Here is a 19,864-nt window from a genome sequence, read left to right as displayed (position 1 = left end):
TTTGTCATAACCCACGCCCCCCGCCCCCCCCCCCAAGCCTTCTTGTAAATCCTCAGGACCCACCCAAACTCAGGCGCAGAAGGCCAGCGATGGAGCAGACCAGAGCACTGCTGGGTGTCAGCGGGCCCTCTGCAGCTACCTCCCTCATCTCAGGGAGGGAGTGCTGGCTGTACCAGCCCAGCAGGAGACCACCACAATCCACGTCATCAGAGACACAGATTCAGCTTTGACACAGCAAGAGACTGCCACTCCCAAAGTGGGAAAAACCCCCAGCTGTCATTATGGTGTTTCTAAACATGCCCAGATCAGCTTTTGGAAATTTCCTGTTGTCATTCTAGCAGACAGATAATATTTCTTGTTCTTTTCTCTAAAATGAGATCAAAGTCTTTGTTTGCTGGGAGAAGGCTGGAAAGAGGAAGTCATTCTCTTAGACCTGAATCTATCTCTGTCTCTGCAGGCCATGCCACAGTGGTACAGACTGTATTTCTCTCCTGCTTAACTCACAACTTAGTGCTGCATTTCTGTTTTCTAGAGTATACTTCAAATAAAACTTCAATCATAAGATTGAAGGTAATCCATTAGAATTGACTCATTCAGCAGGTCACTGAACTACAAGCAGTTATGAAAAGGAAATGAATGTCCAAGTAAAACCAAAATAGAGAACCAAACAGAGGAATGTGGCCAAAACACATCCTGTTTTTAGACCATCCTGTGTGCCCCTCCTTTCACAGAAACAAATTTTTAATGTGAACTGTGACTCTAAATTCTTCCTCAAGCACCAGAGGCTCCTTGCAGGAAAGACATTTCAGAAGGGACAGCTGGGAGGAAGTGGTGAAGGAGGGTGGCACTTGAGAAGTCCTGTTTTTTTTTTCGTAGTCGTGCTTTATACTTTGTGACTTTTTTAAACAAAGAAAAATGTATTTCTCCTTCAGATTCTGAATCAACAGGCTTAACAGATTCTCCCCTTTCCTATCTGCTTGCAAATAAATAACATACATTTGAAAAAGACTTAAAGGTAGTAGGAACAGCTAAGACTCAAGAACTGACTCTGTGCTGGTAAGTGTTTTATGTTCCTAGTTTCACAGGACAGCATAGAGAGGAAAGTATGAGTCAGAGCCTTTCATATTAAATTCCCCATGATATAACAAGAAATACTTCCAAAATACCTCTATCTGTGTGTCACCACCACTCCAGCGCATGAGGAAAAAAATGTTAACATAGCATTACAATGTTACAAGACAGTGGTTGTGATGTCAAGAAGAGAAAAACCAATATAATTGCTTGGAGCACTGCAATACCTGGGTCTATTCCTGCAGATTAATGTAGGGGTCTGGGGTGCGAAGAAAGTATTTTGAAAGTTGTGTACAGTGTCAGCACTGGAGAGGCCATCCCAGTGTTGGAAATATTGTTGTCAGAAAGATGTGCCTCCATAAAACTCACATCTTCACTTGCGCTCATGGCAAACTTTTAAAATAATTCTTGTAAATGCATTAGTTCTCTCTTCAAAAAGGATGTGGCTTAACATGCTGCCCATTGTACGTTTTGGAAGACTTTTCATACTAAGCAATTTTCACAAGGTCTGTTTGTGCCACTTACTGGACTTCTAGTGAATTACACTTTTAAATGTTCCAGGCTTGATTAAATTAAATCCAAGTCTTTATGGATTATACTTGTGATTGGTTTTATTGATTTACGGAAAAACCCACTCAACTTCTTACTCAAAGAAATAATGAAAAATGTTTTTATCACCCTCAGTGTTTCCAATACTTTTATTTCTCATAGGTTTTCTAAATGGGCTTGCACACATACATGGTAACTAACGGAAACTCTTCAGCATTTTTCTTTTTGACTGGGGTGGAAAACTGCAGGACAATAGGCACATAGGTACAACTTCACACAATGTGTCATTTAGTATAAAATGACATACAAGTGACAATTTAGTCAGCATCTAATATAAAAGTAGATGGGACTTCTAGATTCCCGTTATTATGTGAAAATAACTGTGTCATGTATTAATCTGTTAGAGGGGGAAAAGCGCAGGTTTTTTGCAAAGAGAACTGCACTCATATTAAGACCCTTTCTCCGCGCTTACCCAGTTTTTGAAGGCCCGTGCGGGAGCACTGTGGGCCTGCCCTACCCTGAACATGGGGTGGCCATTAGAGAAGGTCTCACGCCGCTTTTTCCTGAAGTGCCATTTTGTCTGTGAGCACCAGGCGCATTGCGGCGAGCTCACACAGAAATCCTCTACGGGAAGTTCACCGACCGTGCACGTACTCGCTGCGCTAATTTCCTGATCAATTAAAGGACAACAAATCAAGATACGTGCAGGGAAATGACACGATGGCATTTTGCCAGGACTGCAAACAACGCCCCTACGAGGCTGAGGCCCCCGCCCGGTTTCGGGAAGCCCTTCAGAAACCGGCGCCCCGGCAGCCTCCGGCCCCGCTGCCCCCGGCACGCACCATAGACGCGAGTCCGCCGGGTGCCCAGAGCGGCTCCGGCCCCGCAGCGCCAGCGCGGCGCTGCCCTCGCGCCCGGCGGAAGCGCGGGGCGGGGCGGGCGCGGGGCGCTGGCGGCGGCCATGCCTGTGAGTTGCTTACCGGCGCGTGTCGGGCCTTTCCGCGGGGCTGCTCGGGGCGCGCCGCGCGCCTCGGGCCAGACCCGCGCGGGGGCACCGCGTGACAGGCGCCGCCCCGGTACGGCGCGCCGCGGCCTTGCGGAGCGGACGCGCCCGCCTGCCACCGCCCCCCCGAGGGGTGCTGGCAGCGACCAGAGCGGGGAGCGGGCGGCGGCCGCTCGGGCCTCTCGCCGCTCCCCTGGCCCCAGCGGGGTCTCGCTGTCCCCGTCCCGCCGGGCCGGGCGGGGGAGTAGGTTGGCTCTAGCGCTGCGGCGGCGCTCGGGAGGGGAGCGAAGGCGGCTCCGCGGCATCGGGTCAGCCCGAGTAGCCGAGCGGTGTTTAACCCGCGGCGCGCGTTTCTTCTTGTCCCACCCAGCTGGCGAAAGATCTAGTGCACCCCTCCTTGGAGGATGAGAAGAGAAAGCACAAAAAGAAACGGCTGGTGCAGAGCCCGAACTCCTACTTCATGGATGTAAAATGTCCAGGTAAAGACTTAAAATGTTTCTATCTTACAGAAGGAACGGAACTAGTTTTGTATGCGGTTCATCTTCATAAAAGCTCTGATTTTTGATTTTTTTTTTAAATCTAAATGCGGTTTATTTGTTGCATAGAGAAAAAAAAGCCTGTATATGGCTTTGAGCTTTTTAAACAATAAAACTGTTTTCAACCTTTTTCAAAAGTTAATTTAAACAATCAGCTTTATATTTTGTTTCCTGGAGGTCTGGCATGAGATTATTTTTCTTTTTTTTGCTTTATGAAATTCTGGCAAGTAGGGAGAAAAACAAACCCCCAGATTTGCACATACAAGAAGCGTGAGAAATAGATGCTTTAAAGCATCTATGGCACAAGTTTCAAATGCAAGACAACACTGTTTTCCCCCTTTTGTAAGTTGGTTGATTCTGGAAGAGCAACCAGAAAGGTTACCACAAGGATATATACAGGCAGCCTGGGACTTCACATAGCAAGTAAAACATACACAATTGGCTTTTTCACACGTTGCTGTTGAGCAGTAAACTGACACCTAGCTCACACAGGCAGGGCTAGAATTTAGAGTGTTGCCTGCGTCCACTTTTTACAGATTTCTCATTACTTTAACTCAGAAACATCTGTATAACCGACTTCTCGTTTATACGCTGAAACATGGAATTCTAGTGCAGTCATAGCCGTATGCTTTCCCAGAGAACAGCTGCTTTGATCAGCACAGCTCCATCCCTATCGAGGCACGAAAATGGCCAAGTGTGGTAACTTATCTCCTAGAAACTGCTGCAGTTTAAGAAGAATCTAGCGGTAAGAAAATGCAGAGACTTACTTACAGCAGCGACCATTCTCACTAGAAGCAGGGAATTGTTGCTGTATTCAGATTTTCTTATTACCTTACTCTTTTTAGTAGCTTACTGAGACATTGTTTTCCATCTAAAAGTGAGGTAAATTAATTAGAACCGTTTGAAAGTAAAGTGTAGTTACTTTAAAAAAATAACATGGTTGAAGGCTAAACCACTGAACTTTTTTTAAACTTTCTTCAAACCAGTATACATGCAAACATGTACCAAGATGCAGTTAATGTCAAGCAGTGACTTATGGACCTATCTTATCTTTATTGTTGGATTAACTGGTTACTGGAGTTGAGGGATATATAGAGCAAAGGAGAGCTTCAGTAATGAAAGAGTCCTAAGGATGAGGCACTGAAAATCCCAAGACAGCCTTATGGTGGTGTTGGAAGTTGCTGTCTAGTTACTGAAATGGATAGGGCTCATTTCCCTCCAAAATCCACAGTTTTAAAATCTCATCAACACAGAAGTTCACATTCGTGGGAGGAAAACAACATTTGCCATGGTTAAACTTGAGCTGCTAGCATTTTTTTGCGAACAAAGATTTGTGCAGTTACTATTTGTGATTTAAACAAAGCAGAAATCTGTTATTCTAACAGGAGTTCTCCCTACCAGTTCTCTTAGAGAGCTTTCTGAGGACCTTACTCACAACATATATTCTCTCATCTTTCTGGTCCACACATGTTGAAAATGGAATCTATGCTCACCTTTATCTATTTGACTATTTTCTATATCCACATCTAGATTCAATTCTTTACAAGTTTTCTCTATTCAAAAATTCCTCTTGGCTAGTTGAAAATACTTTTCAGGGAGAAGAATAAAAGTTGTGAAAAGGTGAAAATCCCCTTGTCTAAGCCACGCATGAGAATAAATTCTGTGACATGAGTGAAATCAGAAGTTGTAGACAAAGTGCTGCTGATGCTTTGTCTTCCATGTGGAATTAGTGAGGTTATTCTGTGCAAGTCTTCTCATTTAAATATGATGCTAGCTTTGTTGAATGCAAGCACGTACCTTATGTGTATCAATTATTAAACAGAAAGCAAACACGGATTTGAACAGCAGTGTTTGCATTCACAGCTGCCAGACTTTGTCTGCAGCAGTGTTCTACTATTACAAGTTAAGTATTTCCCTACCTATGTGGGTTCTTCTGTTTGGCAGAGAAAGGTAGTCTAGAGCTCTTTGACTCTTTTGCAGGAAATACTCTACAGGCCACTTCAGACTTGTCAGCCACCAGGCTGTGTTGATTTTCATAGAGGGAGTCATAACAGTTTCGGTTAACTAACCTGCTTTTATATGTGTGTTAGTAGAAGCAAATACTTTGGACCATGATAACTATGTTTTGCTTTGTTTTACTTGGTATGCTGTGTAATGATGTAATAGATCCATTTTGGACAAGTGTATTTAAAATATCTGATTCAGTTATGCATACAATTAAAAAATCATGCTAGGAATAATCAGTGGAAAGTTTAATAATGCTGTTTTCCAGGATGCTACAAGATCACCACTGTTTTCAGCCATGCTCAGACAGTAGTTCTGTGTGTAGGGTGCTCAACTGTGCTGTGTCAGCCTACTGGGGGTAAAGCCAGGCTTACAGAAGGTAAGGTGCAATGTTTAACAGCCTAAATAGTCCACTTAAATAAACTTGCTTAGAGTTGGCTGGTAAAACCATTGTTAATGAGCCCTGAATTGCAAATTTTTCTTCATATTCTTGTTTTTAAATGGCTATACAGATATGCCAGGCAACTACATCATGATCAAACATGCTTGATTTTAGGTGCTTTGACTACCTGTTTCCTTTAGCCTATCTGCCTATTTAATTCTGAGCTAAGTTTAGAGCTTTAAAGGAATAGGGTACTTTTGCCAGGCTAAAGCGATTCTGTGCCACTGCTAGTCAATGGTGGCTTGCCTGTTTGTTTTCAAACAGTACTGTAAGGCTCACGCTAGTCAAAATTTGCTTTGTATAAATTATAAGGAAGCAAATAACCACTGATAATTACATACAGATAACTGGTATAGCACCAGTATCTTGAAATGCAACCCACTCTCTGGGGTATATGAAAGATATTGGAAACACTTGAGGGTTTAAAAAAAATTAAGGAACAAATTCAGATTTTACTCATGTTTGTTTAAAGTGAAAAAGGTAAATATATATGCAGGTTACATATAGTAGTGCTTATACCGTGTGCTACCATATGGATGTAGTTTATATGAGGACAGAATACCTTAAGTAAGGCTGTTGAGCGGTTGAAAAGGTGTCAACCCTCCTAGCAGCTGTTCCAGTTTGGGGTTTGCATCACTAAGGGATGGAATAGTAGACTGAAACATTGAAAGGCACCTGGAAGAAACCGTACACCTTAGCCTTATTTTTAGATTAATTATACAAGAGCTGTGTTTTTCCGGCTAAGTTGGAGAAGACTCAAAGTGCTACATCTTCCATCTCCTGCAGTACATGAAATTTAAATTTATTGCATGAGTTTTCCTACTTCAGGCAGTCTGACAATTTAAGGACTATTCATATCTATACTCATGTCATTTCTTTACAGGCTGTTCGTTTAGAAGAAAGCAACACTGAACACTTCAGCATGTGGTTTTGTATCTGTGTTCCTGAAAGCCTTACCAGTTTAAAAATGCCTGTTAATATAACAATGTAATTATGATTGATTTTGTAAAAATTACACGCTACTGCTGTCTAATGACATGGAATCTCTTTTTCAATAAATAATTTGAAGTGCAAGTTTTTCCTGTAAGTTTGTAGACAACTGAGCTCTATTTTTATATTACTTTTACTGTTAATTGAGTGGTGTCATTTCATACAAAAGCCTTGGACTTGCTGCATCCTTCCCCTCGTTAATTATCAGCTACAGCAGTGTAATGCATATGGTGGCAGAACCTGCTATATGAATGCATTTTGCGTATGTTACTACTGCAGCTACCCTAACCGCAAGGGCTGCAAAGGCTAAATTTAAAGTGGTCCATTCAACACTGCTTTAGTCCATTTACATAAATAAAAAGAGAGAGCTACTCACGTTCAGCTGTTTTTCTGGAATGCATGGTTTTTCCTTCTCTCTAATCTGGTCTCAAACTGTATTCGGTATTCTATACTGAGATTTCTATACACCAGAAATAAAAAAGGAGTCTTTTGTGTAACACTGAAAGCAATCAGTATAGAGAGGGCATAATAAGCAAGTCAGCAAACTACACTGTAGCAGCTGTGAATAGTATCCAGTCATTAAAAAAACTAGTACAGCAAAACCATACATATTTTCAGTATTAAATACTGACATTGAATAATTACCTTTTTGTAATGAGAAGACACATTTTTAGTTAGTTTCTAAGAGCCATCCCTTTCTAAATGGCTGTTGAGAAGTGGATTTTTTTTAAACCATGAAAAAACATTCAAAGTTTTATTTGTATCTTATTTTACTAAATATCTCAAGCAATGTATCATCATCACTTTCCAAGTATCAGGTGTCTTGGTGAGCTAATTATTGTTGGGAATTTCCAGTTAACCTGTATTCTTTTTATGACTTTTAAAACTTGTATATTTCTAGTCAATAAAATAACCAAACCCTGATACTACAATTTCTTGTATTTGCAAGATGTTTTATTTCAGTTAATTCAAACAGTGAACACTTAGAATGATTACCAGATGCAAAAAGTAGGTGTTTGATACAGAAATAGATGCACCAATTTAGTATACATGCCTTTTAAGAAAAGTAGTCTTATGTCAATGCCATACTGTGTTTTCACAATAAAGGTTAATTAAAAATTGTAAGAGCAAGTTTATGATGAAATTCGCTTTTAATTGACCAGTTTTCCACACTTAATGCCAGTCCATCAAAAAACTGGTTTCAGAACAAAGTTCAAAGTAGCAATATTAATTCACTTGTGACCTGAATATGTGTGCTAAGGCCAGATTGATTCCTAGTCTCCAATATCTCTGCCTTCTCTTCCTCTACCTTAAAAGATAAGAACTCATTATTAAGTAAATACCAAATCAGAGAAAGTCAGTGACACATTTTGTTCCAGGTACTGGAAGATGAACTTTAGACACCATAGCATCTCCAGTACCATACATGTGACAACAAAGGTTTTTTAAAAGTCTTAAAGTTATGGGAGATACAGTATAAAGAACATGATAAGCATAAAAAAGTTGGTGGCTAAACATATTTATGAGGGGAGTGAGACACTGTCATTAATATCTTAGTGTTCGAAATGCCTTAGACACTTCTTACCATTATTCACTTTCATACATACTTCAACTATTTACATTTATTAGTGTTTTGTTGTATGCAGACAAGCATACTGGTAAACCTATGCCTTCTACATTGTGAATCTGGGTCTAAACCTAAACACAATGGTCAGTGAGTGAAACTGGTTTTCTCTCAAGTATGCAAAATGGTTTTCAAGAACAATACCATTTGCAAAACAGATGCATCACACAAGAAAAGTATGGTATAAATTCTAAAATAACAGTGCTACTTTTCAGTTTTTATATATTTAAAACATTGTATTTGGTCTATTTGTATTCATGTATTCTTCAACATGAAAACTACTCAGACTTACTCCTGTTACCTGTGTAAAACGGGCAATGACTTCAACTGCTGCATGTTTACCCAGCTAGTAGGTGCTCAAGACTGGAAAAAAAAAAATGTTGCTATTGTAGTAGATGCTCACCTCCAGTACTTCTGTATTGAAACTGTCGAACAATATCAAAGGCTTCAGTGAAAGAGTAGATAATTTATTGCCTGACCAAATGCAAGTTTGTTCAGAAAGGTTTTCTCTGCTGTCTCTACTGATTTGATATTCTTGAGATAAAGACAACTCATTATTAATGCATAAAAAAATCAAGTTTTGGTGAGTGGGCCAGAAAACCCAAGCAAATAGTTTATGTGTAAGCTTTCACTGTTGTAAGGCACAAGAATTATTATCATTTTGAAGAGTACTAAACCAGTCCTACTAGCTTCAATTAAAAATGTTGGTAAAACACTGACACCTCAAAATACGGAATTTCCTATTTTTTCAGTCTTGGGTAACAAATGTTAGCATAGGCATACCGGGAACAGAGATGACAGCATATTGTTTCATCACATGGCAGGTAACAACTATGAAGTTAATGCTGAAAGCACTAACTTGGGAAAGAGGCAGGTAAGGCTATCTTCTGCTAGCTGTTATCTAAGACATCTTGCTCCTTTAATTCAGAGAAGCAGTGCAGGGATGTAAATATTCAAACCCTTCCTGAAGGATATTTTGTTTTGTTTGCCTGGAAATACTGTCTGTTCTAACTACAGGGGAAGTGGGGTGGGAGGCAAATCTTGGGAGATCTTCCATGCCATTATGCAATATATAAAATTAATATATTCAGATGTTACTGTGTTCCTACAGTAAAACAGAAGATCAGAAAATGCTTCTTTGGAATTCTGTCACAATTTCTTGTTCAACCTTTTGCCGAAAGGAAGTCCTTGAGACAGATCTCCAAATGGAAAAAAGGATGGTTTTCAAAAAAAACCTCTCAAAGTCTGTAAGACTTCTACTACTGGCTTCAAGAATGGGCTTTAAATTTTATTGAGTTATTTGAGTTCCTAATCCCTACCTCTAAAGAAACACCTACATTACAGAATACAGTGCCATTTCTGGCTACCAGAATTAGCACGTGTATCATTCAAAAACAGAGACAGTTTGACAGCTCACCTTGTTGTGCTACCTGGGCATATTCGACTGTGGAAATAATACCCTTATTTCACAGTAAACTAGTGTCACACATTCTCCGTGTCTGAAAAAATGAAAGAGAGGACATCTAAATAACACAAAGATTTTTTACTTACATTACTCTAGCTTCATTCTTTTCTAATTCTTAACAATTCACAGCTCCGACAAGAGCGTTAGTTCTGGTACAAATCTGCATTCTGGAGGTAGCTTCAAGACTTGGGGTTTGTTGGGGTTTTTTTGCTTTTTAAGCAAATAAGAAAAGTGTTATGTAAAAATATAAAAACAGTAAACCCATTCTTTAAAAAGGAATACTGAACAGTTTTGGCAGACTGGAACTGAGAATAACAAACTACTTCTTCATGTGCCCAAATTGAGATGTGAAATTTTTCAAAAGTTTAACGTTTAAGGTTGACAATTTTTTGTTGTACTTCTCAGTCCAAGAAACTAATGGTAGTTTTTTTCATCTTGGTCAAGTGCTTGACTGGGTGAGGAAAAAAACTGCTAATATAACAGTAATTTACATAGGTACTACGGGATGTCAAATTTGACTGTTACATTCTTCTTTTCTGTAAGTTAGGAACTTCCCTGAGAGATGAATTCCAGTTACACATAAATTTAGCACCACTAGCAGAAGTTAATTATGTTAATTTTTTTATGCTTTTTCTTCATGTATTCTTAGCGATCTCGGAGTCCAATTACACCCTGCTCCATTTGTTTTTCATGTTTGAGTACAGTGAGTTCAGCTACGTGTATCTCTTTTTTTTAATCTACATATTGTGCCCATTTTTCTTTATCAAATTCCCTTGCAATCTTTAAGGCAGTGCTGTTGAGTGAAACTGATTGCATATTACAGATAATACTGACAATTACTCCTCTAGGTGGTGCCACTAGCCCAGTATCTATAGCTTCAGAGCCCAGCTCTTCAGGAAGAATTAGGAGGACACTACTTGCCCCCACTGCACCACCCGTATGAGATGCATAGTGTCTCTGCTGTCTGCAACAGCCACATTGTTGTTTTTTCTCTACTACAGCCCAAGCCATTGCATATTTACCATCCCTGTCCCATGATACTTCTGTTTTTGGCACTGGGGTCCACATCATTGCGACTGTGTCTGCTTTGAGGTACCCAGGAAGAAGTTTCCCGTTAGTGTTTTTAAATTGTCCAGCTTGATAACTGTACAACAAGGCATTTCCAAATTTCAGAAGGTCACCTACTGACGACAGAAAACCACCACCAGCCCACTTGTAAGAGTTGTCCACGTATGGTGCATTTACCAGCCGTCCCTTTTTGTTGTAAACATAACACCTAGAATTCAAGAAAATTCAACTTGTCATTGCTCATATCTTGGGTACAACTATTTTAAGCTGCCCTACCGAAAAGAGCAAACTGAGCTTGTTCTCATGAAACTTCACAATTTTAAAAAAATTATTTGTCTTAAATATGTTTCTTGCAGAAAAATCCAACAAGAAATTCAGACAGGAAAACAAAAGTTCAGCTAACTTCTTAGGAGGTTAGAAGCTTAGCTTCAATAAAAGTACTAATCCTTCTACTTACTCTTAGGATATACTAAGAGTAAAGGCAATATACAAATAAGAGATGTGACAGAAATCTATAGATCAGCCAGCAGAGGATTTTCCTTAAATCTCTATACTAGATTTAAAGTGCTTTAAGAAAGAGGAATCCTACAACTACCTCATGATAATCAGACACTGAGCTGAAATTTCACTGAAGTCTTAGGTGACTGCTCTGAGACAGTAGTTTCCATTCATGACTGATTTCCCCCCACTGCCCCATTACAGTTGCCATATACCACAACAACCGAATATTCTGGAACTACTAAATGAGAAGCTTGAAAGAGTCTTGCAAAACCTGTCATTAAAAAACAAATTAGAAAATACCAATCAGAATTGCAGAATGTCCTATCAGGAACAACACAACAGGAGTGCAGACTGAATTATGCTTTTGAAACAAACAGTTCAATCATTTCATACACATTTCATGCAACATATGAAAAGGAATGTTGAATTACTATATAACCTGATGAATTTCAACCTTTGGACCACAAGAGGCCCATGTACTACTTGGAGAGTTGAGAAAGGAACCACGAAAAAAAAAAAAAAAAAAAAAAAGGAGGGAGCAGGGGAAGGGCAGGGCAAGCCTACTACCAAGGAGTCCAGAGAAACATTCCTTATTTAGCTTGCACTTATATCGGAAAGCTTTTAGGGAACTTCTGAAAGCCATAATACAGAAAATCAGAGGTTAAAGCGAAGGAAGAGAGACCAATGGTCCAAGACTACCATCAGCTCTGCCACTGACCCATCTCTGTGTCCCTATAGTCAGATTTTCGATCACAATAAAACCTGTTACAAAAGACACTGAAATCCTTGACTGACTTACACCTCTATAAGATTTAGAACATGAATTTTTAAACATTTTCATGTCGGTGAAATATAGTATAACCAAACCATTAAACAAACCACAACATGTCAGTATGTTCAAGTTTGAGGGACCAGACTAGCTGTTTGTGGAAGTAAAACCATCACATTAGCATCTCAATTTTGCTTAGCAATAAGTAGGCCATAAAAAGACCCCAAACTGGCATCTGTCCCAATTCTTTCCCTATTACATTTCAGTTTATAAAAGGGTTCATATACGCACATACATATTTAAAAAAACTTGAGTGTACAAGCTTGATAATTTATGAAAACATCACTAGCATTCAGATCTACAGCCAGAAGAGCCTCTGAAAATTTGCAAACAAAATAAACACCAGCACAAAACATCTTAGAATACTATAGAATACTAGTAAAACTATCCCTAAAACATTACAAATGGCTCCGTGTGTGTGTAATTTTATGTGCTAATTACAGAACCAGTAACATAATGCTGACTTAAGTTACATCACTGATTTTGAAATAACATAAGGCACTTCATTTAAAAGCTTAAAAAAACCCCAAAAGCCAAAAAACCCACACATTTTTAATTCAGTAGGTTTCAATAAAGATACAAAGAACAACAGTTGTTATGGGAAAAAGAAGTTTCATCTTTGTTTACCTTGCTCTGTTATAGATCATTGCTTCATTGTCATCTAGTACAGTTGATAGCATATCCAAATCATGAAACATTTTTAGCATATAATCTGTAAATTTTTGTCCTGAAACTCTCTCCACAACAGCACTTAAGAGAGTAAAGCCGTATGTTGAATACAAGAACTGACTACCTTGAAGAAACACAATGAGAAAAGGGGAAAAAAAAAAAAGTTAGCCATATGATGCTTAAATGGAATCTGAAGGATAAAATTTAAGTAATCACATGTGCAAATAAAATTATATATAGCAATGAATAACCAATTAAAAGACTCTCCCTCCACCCCCATTTTAATATGATGTACATCACAAGCTTATAATACTGGGCCATATGAATTTCTGTTCTGCAGCAGACACAGATGCTTGCTAAGTGCAGGTAGCTCTTGAGAAGAGCACTAAAAAATTTTCAGGGATCTGCATGTACAGCCAGGTTTCGTGCCAAGATGTGAAAACTGACATTTAACATCCTTTCCATAAGTTTTACCATACCAGTTCTAACAAGGATGTCTGGATTTGGAAAGCTGAAGCAACCCATGAAATTACTCCTCAAAAGACACTCACCTACTGTGACTGGTTTGTGTGTCTATACCCTAGAGGTGGAAAGACAAGGGTAGTACTTGCTCAAAGTTTTCAAAGGTCTTGACCTCTTTTATCACAAGTCTTTCTAGTTCTCATTTTCTAGTTCTAGAATATCTGAAAGATTATATGAACACTAACACGCATATTATTTAGGACAATGTAATTTATTTACAAAGCAACGTTTCATTTTTAAAATCTCATTCTTGCCCTAACACCTTTTATGAAACATCTACATATCAAGCAACTCCCAAACTGCCTACAGTCAAGACAGATCTCCCTCTTGAAATGGTTCCTAGAACTCTCCAGCATGGTAAGTGGTTAACTTCTCCCCCACCCTACCCTTCTTCCCCTAAGTGCACATTATTTACTGTTTTTATCAGCAATGCTTATTATTTGCCTGTTAACTCATTTAGAACTTAACACTTGAAGTTCCTCAAAGCCCTCTCTAGAATTCGTTTAAATAATTCCAACAAATAACCTCAACAATTCTGTGATTCTGTGGTCTTTATGTAGAATTTTTTAGCTCTAGTTTAGTGCCTCACTACGATTTTTTACTTCTGGTTCCTATCTAGAAGGCCCAGAGCATGCACACAGCAAGTTTGTATCTGCTTACAAAATACTTTGTAGATACAAATTTGTTACCAAAATTATAATCTGCTTTAGCATTTATAAATTCAATAACTGGTATGTTTCATAGCACTTACTGCATTACATGGAGCTCCTTGGAGAAAAGTCTTATTTCTACCTGAGGTCCCACTTTCTCTTCTCCCCTGCATTATATGGGACTCTTTGTATTACCTTTTAAGTCTTGGCTACATCTGATTTTGAACCTGCTGGATTATGGTGCAGATACACCATTAGAAGAGTTATGTATATATAGAGAGTTATGTTTATATACATACTTTCAGGTCAGTAGAATGATAAAGATATCTACACAAGACTGTTATCTAAAATTGAACTGATAAAATCCTGATCAGTTCAGTCTTCAAAAGTTATGTCAGTTTTAAGACAATTACATGACCAGATGGTTTGTGCAGAACAGCCCAAATACTTCTCCTTTGAACTTTTAATGGGCACAGGACCCACCCCTCCCAAACACTCTTTACTGGACTCTACTATCCTCACTCTATGCAAAACAATTTGAAACAAAAATTTCACCAGAAGAGCACATTTTGGTCTAAATGAATATAAACTCACCTGGTTTAAAGAATAAAGGATCATTTTTAAATATCTTCAGTGATTCAATCACACTTTCAAATTTTTCCTTCAAATAATACTCTTCTTGCTCAAATTCCTTGTCTCTCCTGCCAGGTTTTGAATTTCGGCTTTTTACTTCACCTTCGCGTTCTTTCCTCGGTTTGACAGAATCAGTCTTTTCAATCCCTTTGCCTTCTTTTTGTTCTATATCCTGACAGGGTTTTGTTAGTTTAAATGCTCTGTTTGCCTTTTCCTTTTCCTCCTTAACTTTTGTAATATCTTTTTCATAGTGACGAATCCCACTCAAATGTGAAACTAAGAGTCTTGTAGTAATAGCGACCTGGGTAGGAAGGACAATATTTAATGTGAGCTGTCTTCATTAAAGATATGATACACACTAAATCACCAGAAAAGTAAAATTCAACATGATGAAAAGACGTAAGACCTTTTAAATATCATGTCTTAAACCCAGCTAAAATTATACATATAAATGTGCATACTACTCACTTGATATAAAACTGAAGATCCAAATTTCCAGCATTGCTCTTCTAAGCAGCAAACATCAGTACTTGTCTAAATGATTTTGGTGTTCTACAGGAACAGGTACAGATACAGGCACCTGTACACATATGGCTATGCAATGACAGAAACAAAAATCTAAAAAAAAATGTTACCAATAAAAAATTACATACCTTTTCACCTTCGTAGACTTTTTCTGGAAATTCGGGGACGTATTTTTGCACTGGAGCATCTAAATCCAGTTTCCCCTCTTCCCACAATTTAGCAACAGCCATCATTGTAAGACACTTGCTAATACTAGCAATTCGCATGATCGTCTCTGGCTTACATACTACACGATTCTCTACATCAGCATAACCCAAACCTTTAAGAAAATTAAAACTGTGGTAAATATTTTACATAGAGACATGCTGAATTAATTATTTGCAATTAATTAGATTTACTGGCTCCTTAATATGTTTTTCCTCTAGATAAAATGGGACATGAAGCATTGAACTATCCCTGCTTCTGCTTCTATTAACACTTCAACGTAGTAGGAACAGATAATCAAAGTTCATTGTATGGGCCAATGGCATCCCAAGTTAGTGATTAAGACTACAAAACAAACCTCAAGATAAAAGACTAGGTCAAAATTTATACTCCTGAGCTCAAATTGCCAGTGTAGAAAAACTAAAGAAAACAAAATCTAGACTGTAAATAACTGACTAACAGTCATAAATACTCTTTCTACTGTTCTGAATTAATGGTTTAATCAGTAAAGTTATCAAGACAGAAACTGAGAAAGGAAATAATTCACAAACCCATAGCAGTTACCTAAGCTGTAAAGCTTCAAAAAAGTGGTGCTTAAAACACTGTTTCAACATCACTCAGCATGACTTCAGTTAAAAGACAGCTTAATAGGCTCCATACCAGTGTTTTCCTATGTAACGAACAAGTCTGGTAGCAAAAACTGGAATTACTAAAGCATTACCAACCTCTCATACTAGTCTTCAGTTTGAGCTAGGTTTGAAGAAACTGTGCAAGTGATGTTGCAACATAAAAAGCAATGAAGTGCAGTAATGACATATTTGCAGTTTTCAGTACAAGCAAGGCCTACAATCAATGCATGTCTGCCTATCTAAAGCTGTATTCTAATAATGAACTACCCAGAAAAAAAACCCTTGCAAAACAGAAGAAATAAAACAGATGACATATCCGTTGGCCAAGACTCGCTCTTTTACATAAAACTGCTACACAGGTGCTTTTGAGTGCAGATGCTGTACCCCTCAGTGAAAATACCTTCCAAATCTCAAATCAATTCCATCAGTTTAGCCAGAAGGCAGCTTTATAGCCAGAAGACAGCTTTAGTACCATGGTCACAGAATACATGCAACTTACACCTGTTACTATTTTTTTACCCCCTTGAAGAAGGGAGGACAACAAAACAAGCCAGAAATCTGCTAGAGCAATGTTACCCACCTCCCAGCTGCCCTACTGAAGGCAGTGCTGCTCTCTACATCCACATGCAGCAGGGTGCAGAAAGCTCTGCCATAGCTTATGCTCCCACATGTAGATGCCTTGCTACAGGATCTGGCAGCCCTGGTGATAAACCACAACCCTCGCACTGGTTCCCTCAAGGCACTTTCCTGCATGTCAAGGAAGGGATTCTGCAGAAGTCTTATAAAAGCTTCCGCTTTCATCTGCTAGACCAGAAAAAGCTATCTGATTTGAGAAAGTTTGTGATTAAGTTTCTAGCACAATTTTCTTACAAGGCCAATCACAAAAGGTACCAGAGGCTCTCCAACTCCTTCTGTCATCGTTAAAGAGAAATGAAAACGTATAATGAGCTTTATGCAGCCACAGACTGTCAGAAGAAAGTTAGTAATAATCCTTCTTACAAAGATTTTTTTTCCAAATTCTATAACATTAATGAAATATGTTGCCATTTACTACTATGATTTCAGTGGTCCAAAAACCCCCAAATCACTATGAAGGTGTTTCTGAAAACAGACACACAGTTTGCTGGTATTTTTTAAATAAACATCAAATGTCTACATGATGTGAGCAGTACTAACAGACTCTATTTAAAACTAAACCATGTAATCAGAAAAATCACTTGCAGTTTCTGGAAGGATAACACCTGTTAAATCTTAGCACCTTCCCAGTAAAAATCTACGCCTCAGACCACAAATGGGGGACAGATCACCAATCACCCATTATTACTTTGACTATTAAGTAGGTTCTTGGAGGGGAAGAGCATTCTTTACCTTCTGTGCACAATTCTACCAGACCACTGTATAGCTGTATGCTTAGAGTATAAGTATATTCAAAGGCCAATCTGACAAGTTAATGTAAGAAAGGTTCTTAAACATAACTGTTGAGATACGCTAGCACTTTTGAGGAAGTTAATATAAGATCAGTTGGTGGAAATTGTTGAATTTTACCACAGAAAGTATCACTTCATACTCCCTAGGCACCTGTTTCTGGCCACTGTCGAGAGATGAGACATCAAGCGGATGAAATCCCAGCCTGATCAGTGTGTCTGAATTGTCCCATTTTTAAAACGTTCATTGCTTCCCAACAGCATGCACAACTACTACTCCCATATACTAACCTTCTGACCAGACCTCCTTTCCATCTACAGAAACTCCAACTAGTATACCTGGGATTCCTGCTTCATCCTGTCAAAAAAAATGGACAAAAGGCATTAAGAATCTTTACAGTTAAAAAACACCTTCTCTCAACCCTAAAAATGCAAAAGCAATCTTATAAATACACCTGCATACTGCTGTCACATTACCGCGGAAATTTTGTTTGGCTGAACTTTTGAAAAGCAGACATCTTAATCCAGTAACTGGAAAAAATGTATCTAACAATAATAATAATCTAAATTAAAAATTTACTTAGTAATTTAATTAAACTGGCCATTGGGACATGCAAGAAAAACTGAAGCAAAACATTACAGAGTTAATATGCAACATGCAAACTGCATCAGCTATTAGCAAGCAAAATTTCAAAGGACCTTCAGTTAGATGTTCAAAGTAACCACGACGTGCTTTTTAAACAATCCTCTTACCCCTCTCTCTCCTTCCCACAGCCTCTAAGGCCTCCCCCCGTCCTCAGGTACCCCGGACTGGACAGTACTCCCCCCGCCCCGCACTCCAAGCTCTGCCCGCCCTACTACATAACAGGAACAATAAGGGACTATTCCCTAGGCCGGCTCCCCCGGCGGTTACCGATGCCCCTGGGGCCGCTGAGCGGGAACCCAAGGCGGCCCCGCAGGAGCTGCGGGCGGGGCGGAGGCCGTGCGCGCCCGCGGCGGGACAGGACGGGGCGGGCGGGCGGCAGCGAACGGCGCCTCACGGGAGAGCCAGCGGCCCGCGGTGAGCCCCGGCAGCTCGGTGAGGTTCGTTCTCCTCCTTCAGGCGCGGGGCGGCTCCTCACGGCACTGGCGGGACCCCCGAAAAAACGTTTCGCTTCCCCCCCCCCCAGCGCTTGACCGAATCCCTGGCAGCGATCGCCAGGTCCACGGGAAGGAGATACCAGCCCACGGCCGCCTCGGGGAGGCGCGGGCCGGCTCCCACAGCGCACGCGAGCCCCCCGGCTCCCCTTCAGCCCCGCCCGCCCAGCACCTTAATCCGTCGCAGCAGGTCCCGGCTCCTCTCGATGGCCGCGCCGAAGCCCCGAGGAGGCGGCAGCGGACTCGCCTCCGCCTCCTGCCCGCCGTCAGCCTCGCAACTCCCCGGCGTCTGCACCTTCACCCCCAGCGCCAGCCCCAGCGCCAGTCCCCAGCCCCAGGGCCGCGCCCCGGCCCCGCCGCCCCCTCTCCGGGGGGCCGGGGGCCGCCCGGGCGCCGCCGCCCGCCGCAGGGCCCGCGCCAGGCTGTACATGGCTGCGCCGCGCCGCCTCCCCGCCGCCTGCCCGGCTGCCCGCCAGGCAGCCCCAGCCGCTCCCGAGCGCTCGCTCGGCCGAGCTCCGAGCGCATCGAGCGCGGGCAGCAGCCCGTCTCACGGCGTCGCGCGGCTCCGCGCCCGGTGGCGGCGGCGGCCCCGGAGCCGCTCGGGGCCCCGGCGGGGACGGGCAGGGTCTGGCAGGGCGCGAGGCCGCGCTTCCTGGCGCCCCCCAGGGCCTCCCCGAGGGGCGGCGGCGGGACCCTCCCGCCATGCCGGGCTCGGGCGGCCGCCGCGCCGTCGGGAAGCGAGCGGAAAGCGGTGGCGAGGAGGACGGCGCAACTCGCTCTTCCGCGGACTGGATTAACCGCAGGTTAGAAACGGGCTCGGTCGGACGAGCCGCCTGCCGGGGCCGTGACCTGTGCCCCGCTCCCGGGCCGGCGGGCCCCGCGGAAGGACGCCCGGCAGCCGGGCCGCACCCCCGGCGCTCCCCGCGTCCGGCTGCGGGAGGCGATGGAAGGCTGGTTTCGATTATTTAACCACCGAAAGCCACCCGTGTGTCCGAATGCCGTTACAGGCAGTATTTGGCAACACGAGTCAAGTCCCTGCGAATCGCTCCTAAATCCTTCATCCTTAAAAAGACAGATTTCGGAGCACAGTCCCTCTCTGCTGGGTGACTGGAGCCCCGTCGGCGCCGCCTCCCCTGTCTCCGGAGGGAAGGACGTTTGTAATCCTGCCAGCGCCGCCGCGGCGCTGACGGAACGGGCTGGTTTTAACCTGCACTTTGATTGCACTGATGTGTAAGAAAAGGATGGAGAGAAGAATACTTCAAGCCATGACGTAATTCCTTATCTTAACTTTGCACTCCACAGCAAATGATTGCAGGATCACATGAAACAAGCCTGCTGCTAAACATATGCCAGGCAGAAGTAAAGCAGGGCAGGCTAGGCTAAGAGCAA

General features: G+C 41.5%; 2 protein-coding genes across 2 annotated transcripts; one reads left to right on the top strand and one right to left on the bottom strand.

Annotated features, from left to right (window-relative positions):
• Positions 1–2,469: 2,469 nt before the first annotated feature.
• On the top strand, positions 2,470–6,679 carry RPS27L (ribosomal protein S27 like). The gene is made up of 4 exons (XM_074916658.1): positions 2,470–2,587; positions 2,994–3,102; positions 5,432–5,542; positions 6,489–6,679. The coding sequence occupies exons 1-4, from the start codon at positions 2,582–2,584 to the stop codon at positions 6,515–6,517; spliced, it is 255 nt and encodes an 84-aa protein (XP_074772759.1). The 5' UTR covers positions 2,470–2,581; the 3' UTR covers positions 6,518–6,679.
• An 848-nt stretch (positions 6,680–7,527) lies between these two features.
• On the bottom strand, positions 7,528–18,905 carry LACTB (lactamase beta). The gene is made up of 6 exons (XM_074916657.1): positions 18,648–18,905; positions 17,630–17,696; positions 15,210–15,400; positions 14,518–14,857; positions 12,710–12,875; positions 7,528–10,960 (listed from the first exon to the last, which is right to left on the bottom strand). Exons 1-6 carry the CDS (start codon positions 18,903–18,905, stop codon positions 10,417–10,419), a joined length of 1,566 nt encoding a protein of 521 aa, XP_074772758.1. The 3' UTR covers positions 7,528–10,416.
• Positions 18,906–19,864: the final 959 nt, after the last annotated feature.

Source organism: Athene noctua, chromosome 13 (assembly GCF_965140245.1).
Source record: "Athene noctua chromosome 13, bAthNoc1.hap1.1, whole genome shotgun sequence".
Classification (NCBI taxonomy): domain Eukaryota; kingdom Metazoa; phylum Chordata; class Aves; order Strigiformes; family Strigidae; genus Athene; species Athene noctua.
The sequence above is the reverse complement of the archived record's forward strand: the minus strand, read 5'-3'. Positions and strand labels throughout refer to the sequence as shown.

Excerpts from the sequence above, each read along its gene's own strand:
- RPS27L (XM_074916658.1), top strand. Across the intron at positions 3,103-5,431 it reads CATGGATGTAAAATGTCCAG|GATGCTACAAGATCACCACT; the intron begins GTAAAGACTTAA and ends GCTGTTTTCCAG. Across the intron at positions 5,543-6,488 it reads TAAAGCCAGGCTTACAGAAG|GCTGTTCGTTTAGAAGAAAG; the intron begins GTAAGGTGCAAT and ends ATTTCTTTACAG.
- LACTB (XM_074916657.1), bottom strand. The coding sequence starts at position 18,905 with ATGTACAGCCTGGCGCGGGCCCTGCGGCGGGCGGCGGCGCCCGGGCGG. Across the intron at positions 15,401-17,629 it reads AAAGGAGGTCTGGTCAGAAG|GTTTGGGTTATGCTGATGTA; the intron begins GTTAGTATATGG and ends ATTTTCTTAAAG. Across the intron at positions 14,858-15,209 it reads AAGTCTACGAAGGTGAAAAG|GTCGCTATTACTACAAGACT; the intron begins GTATGTAATTTT and ends CTTCCTACCCAG.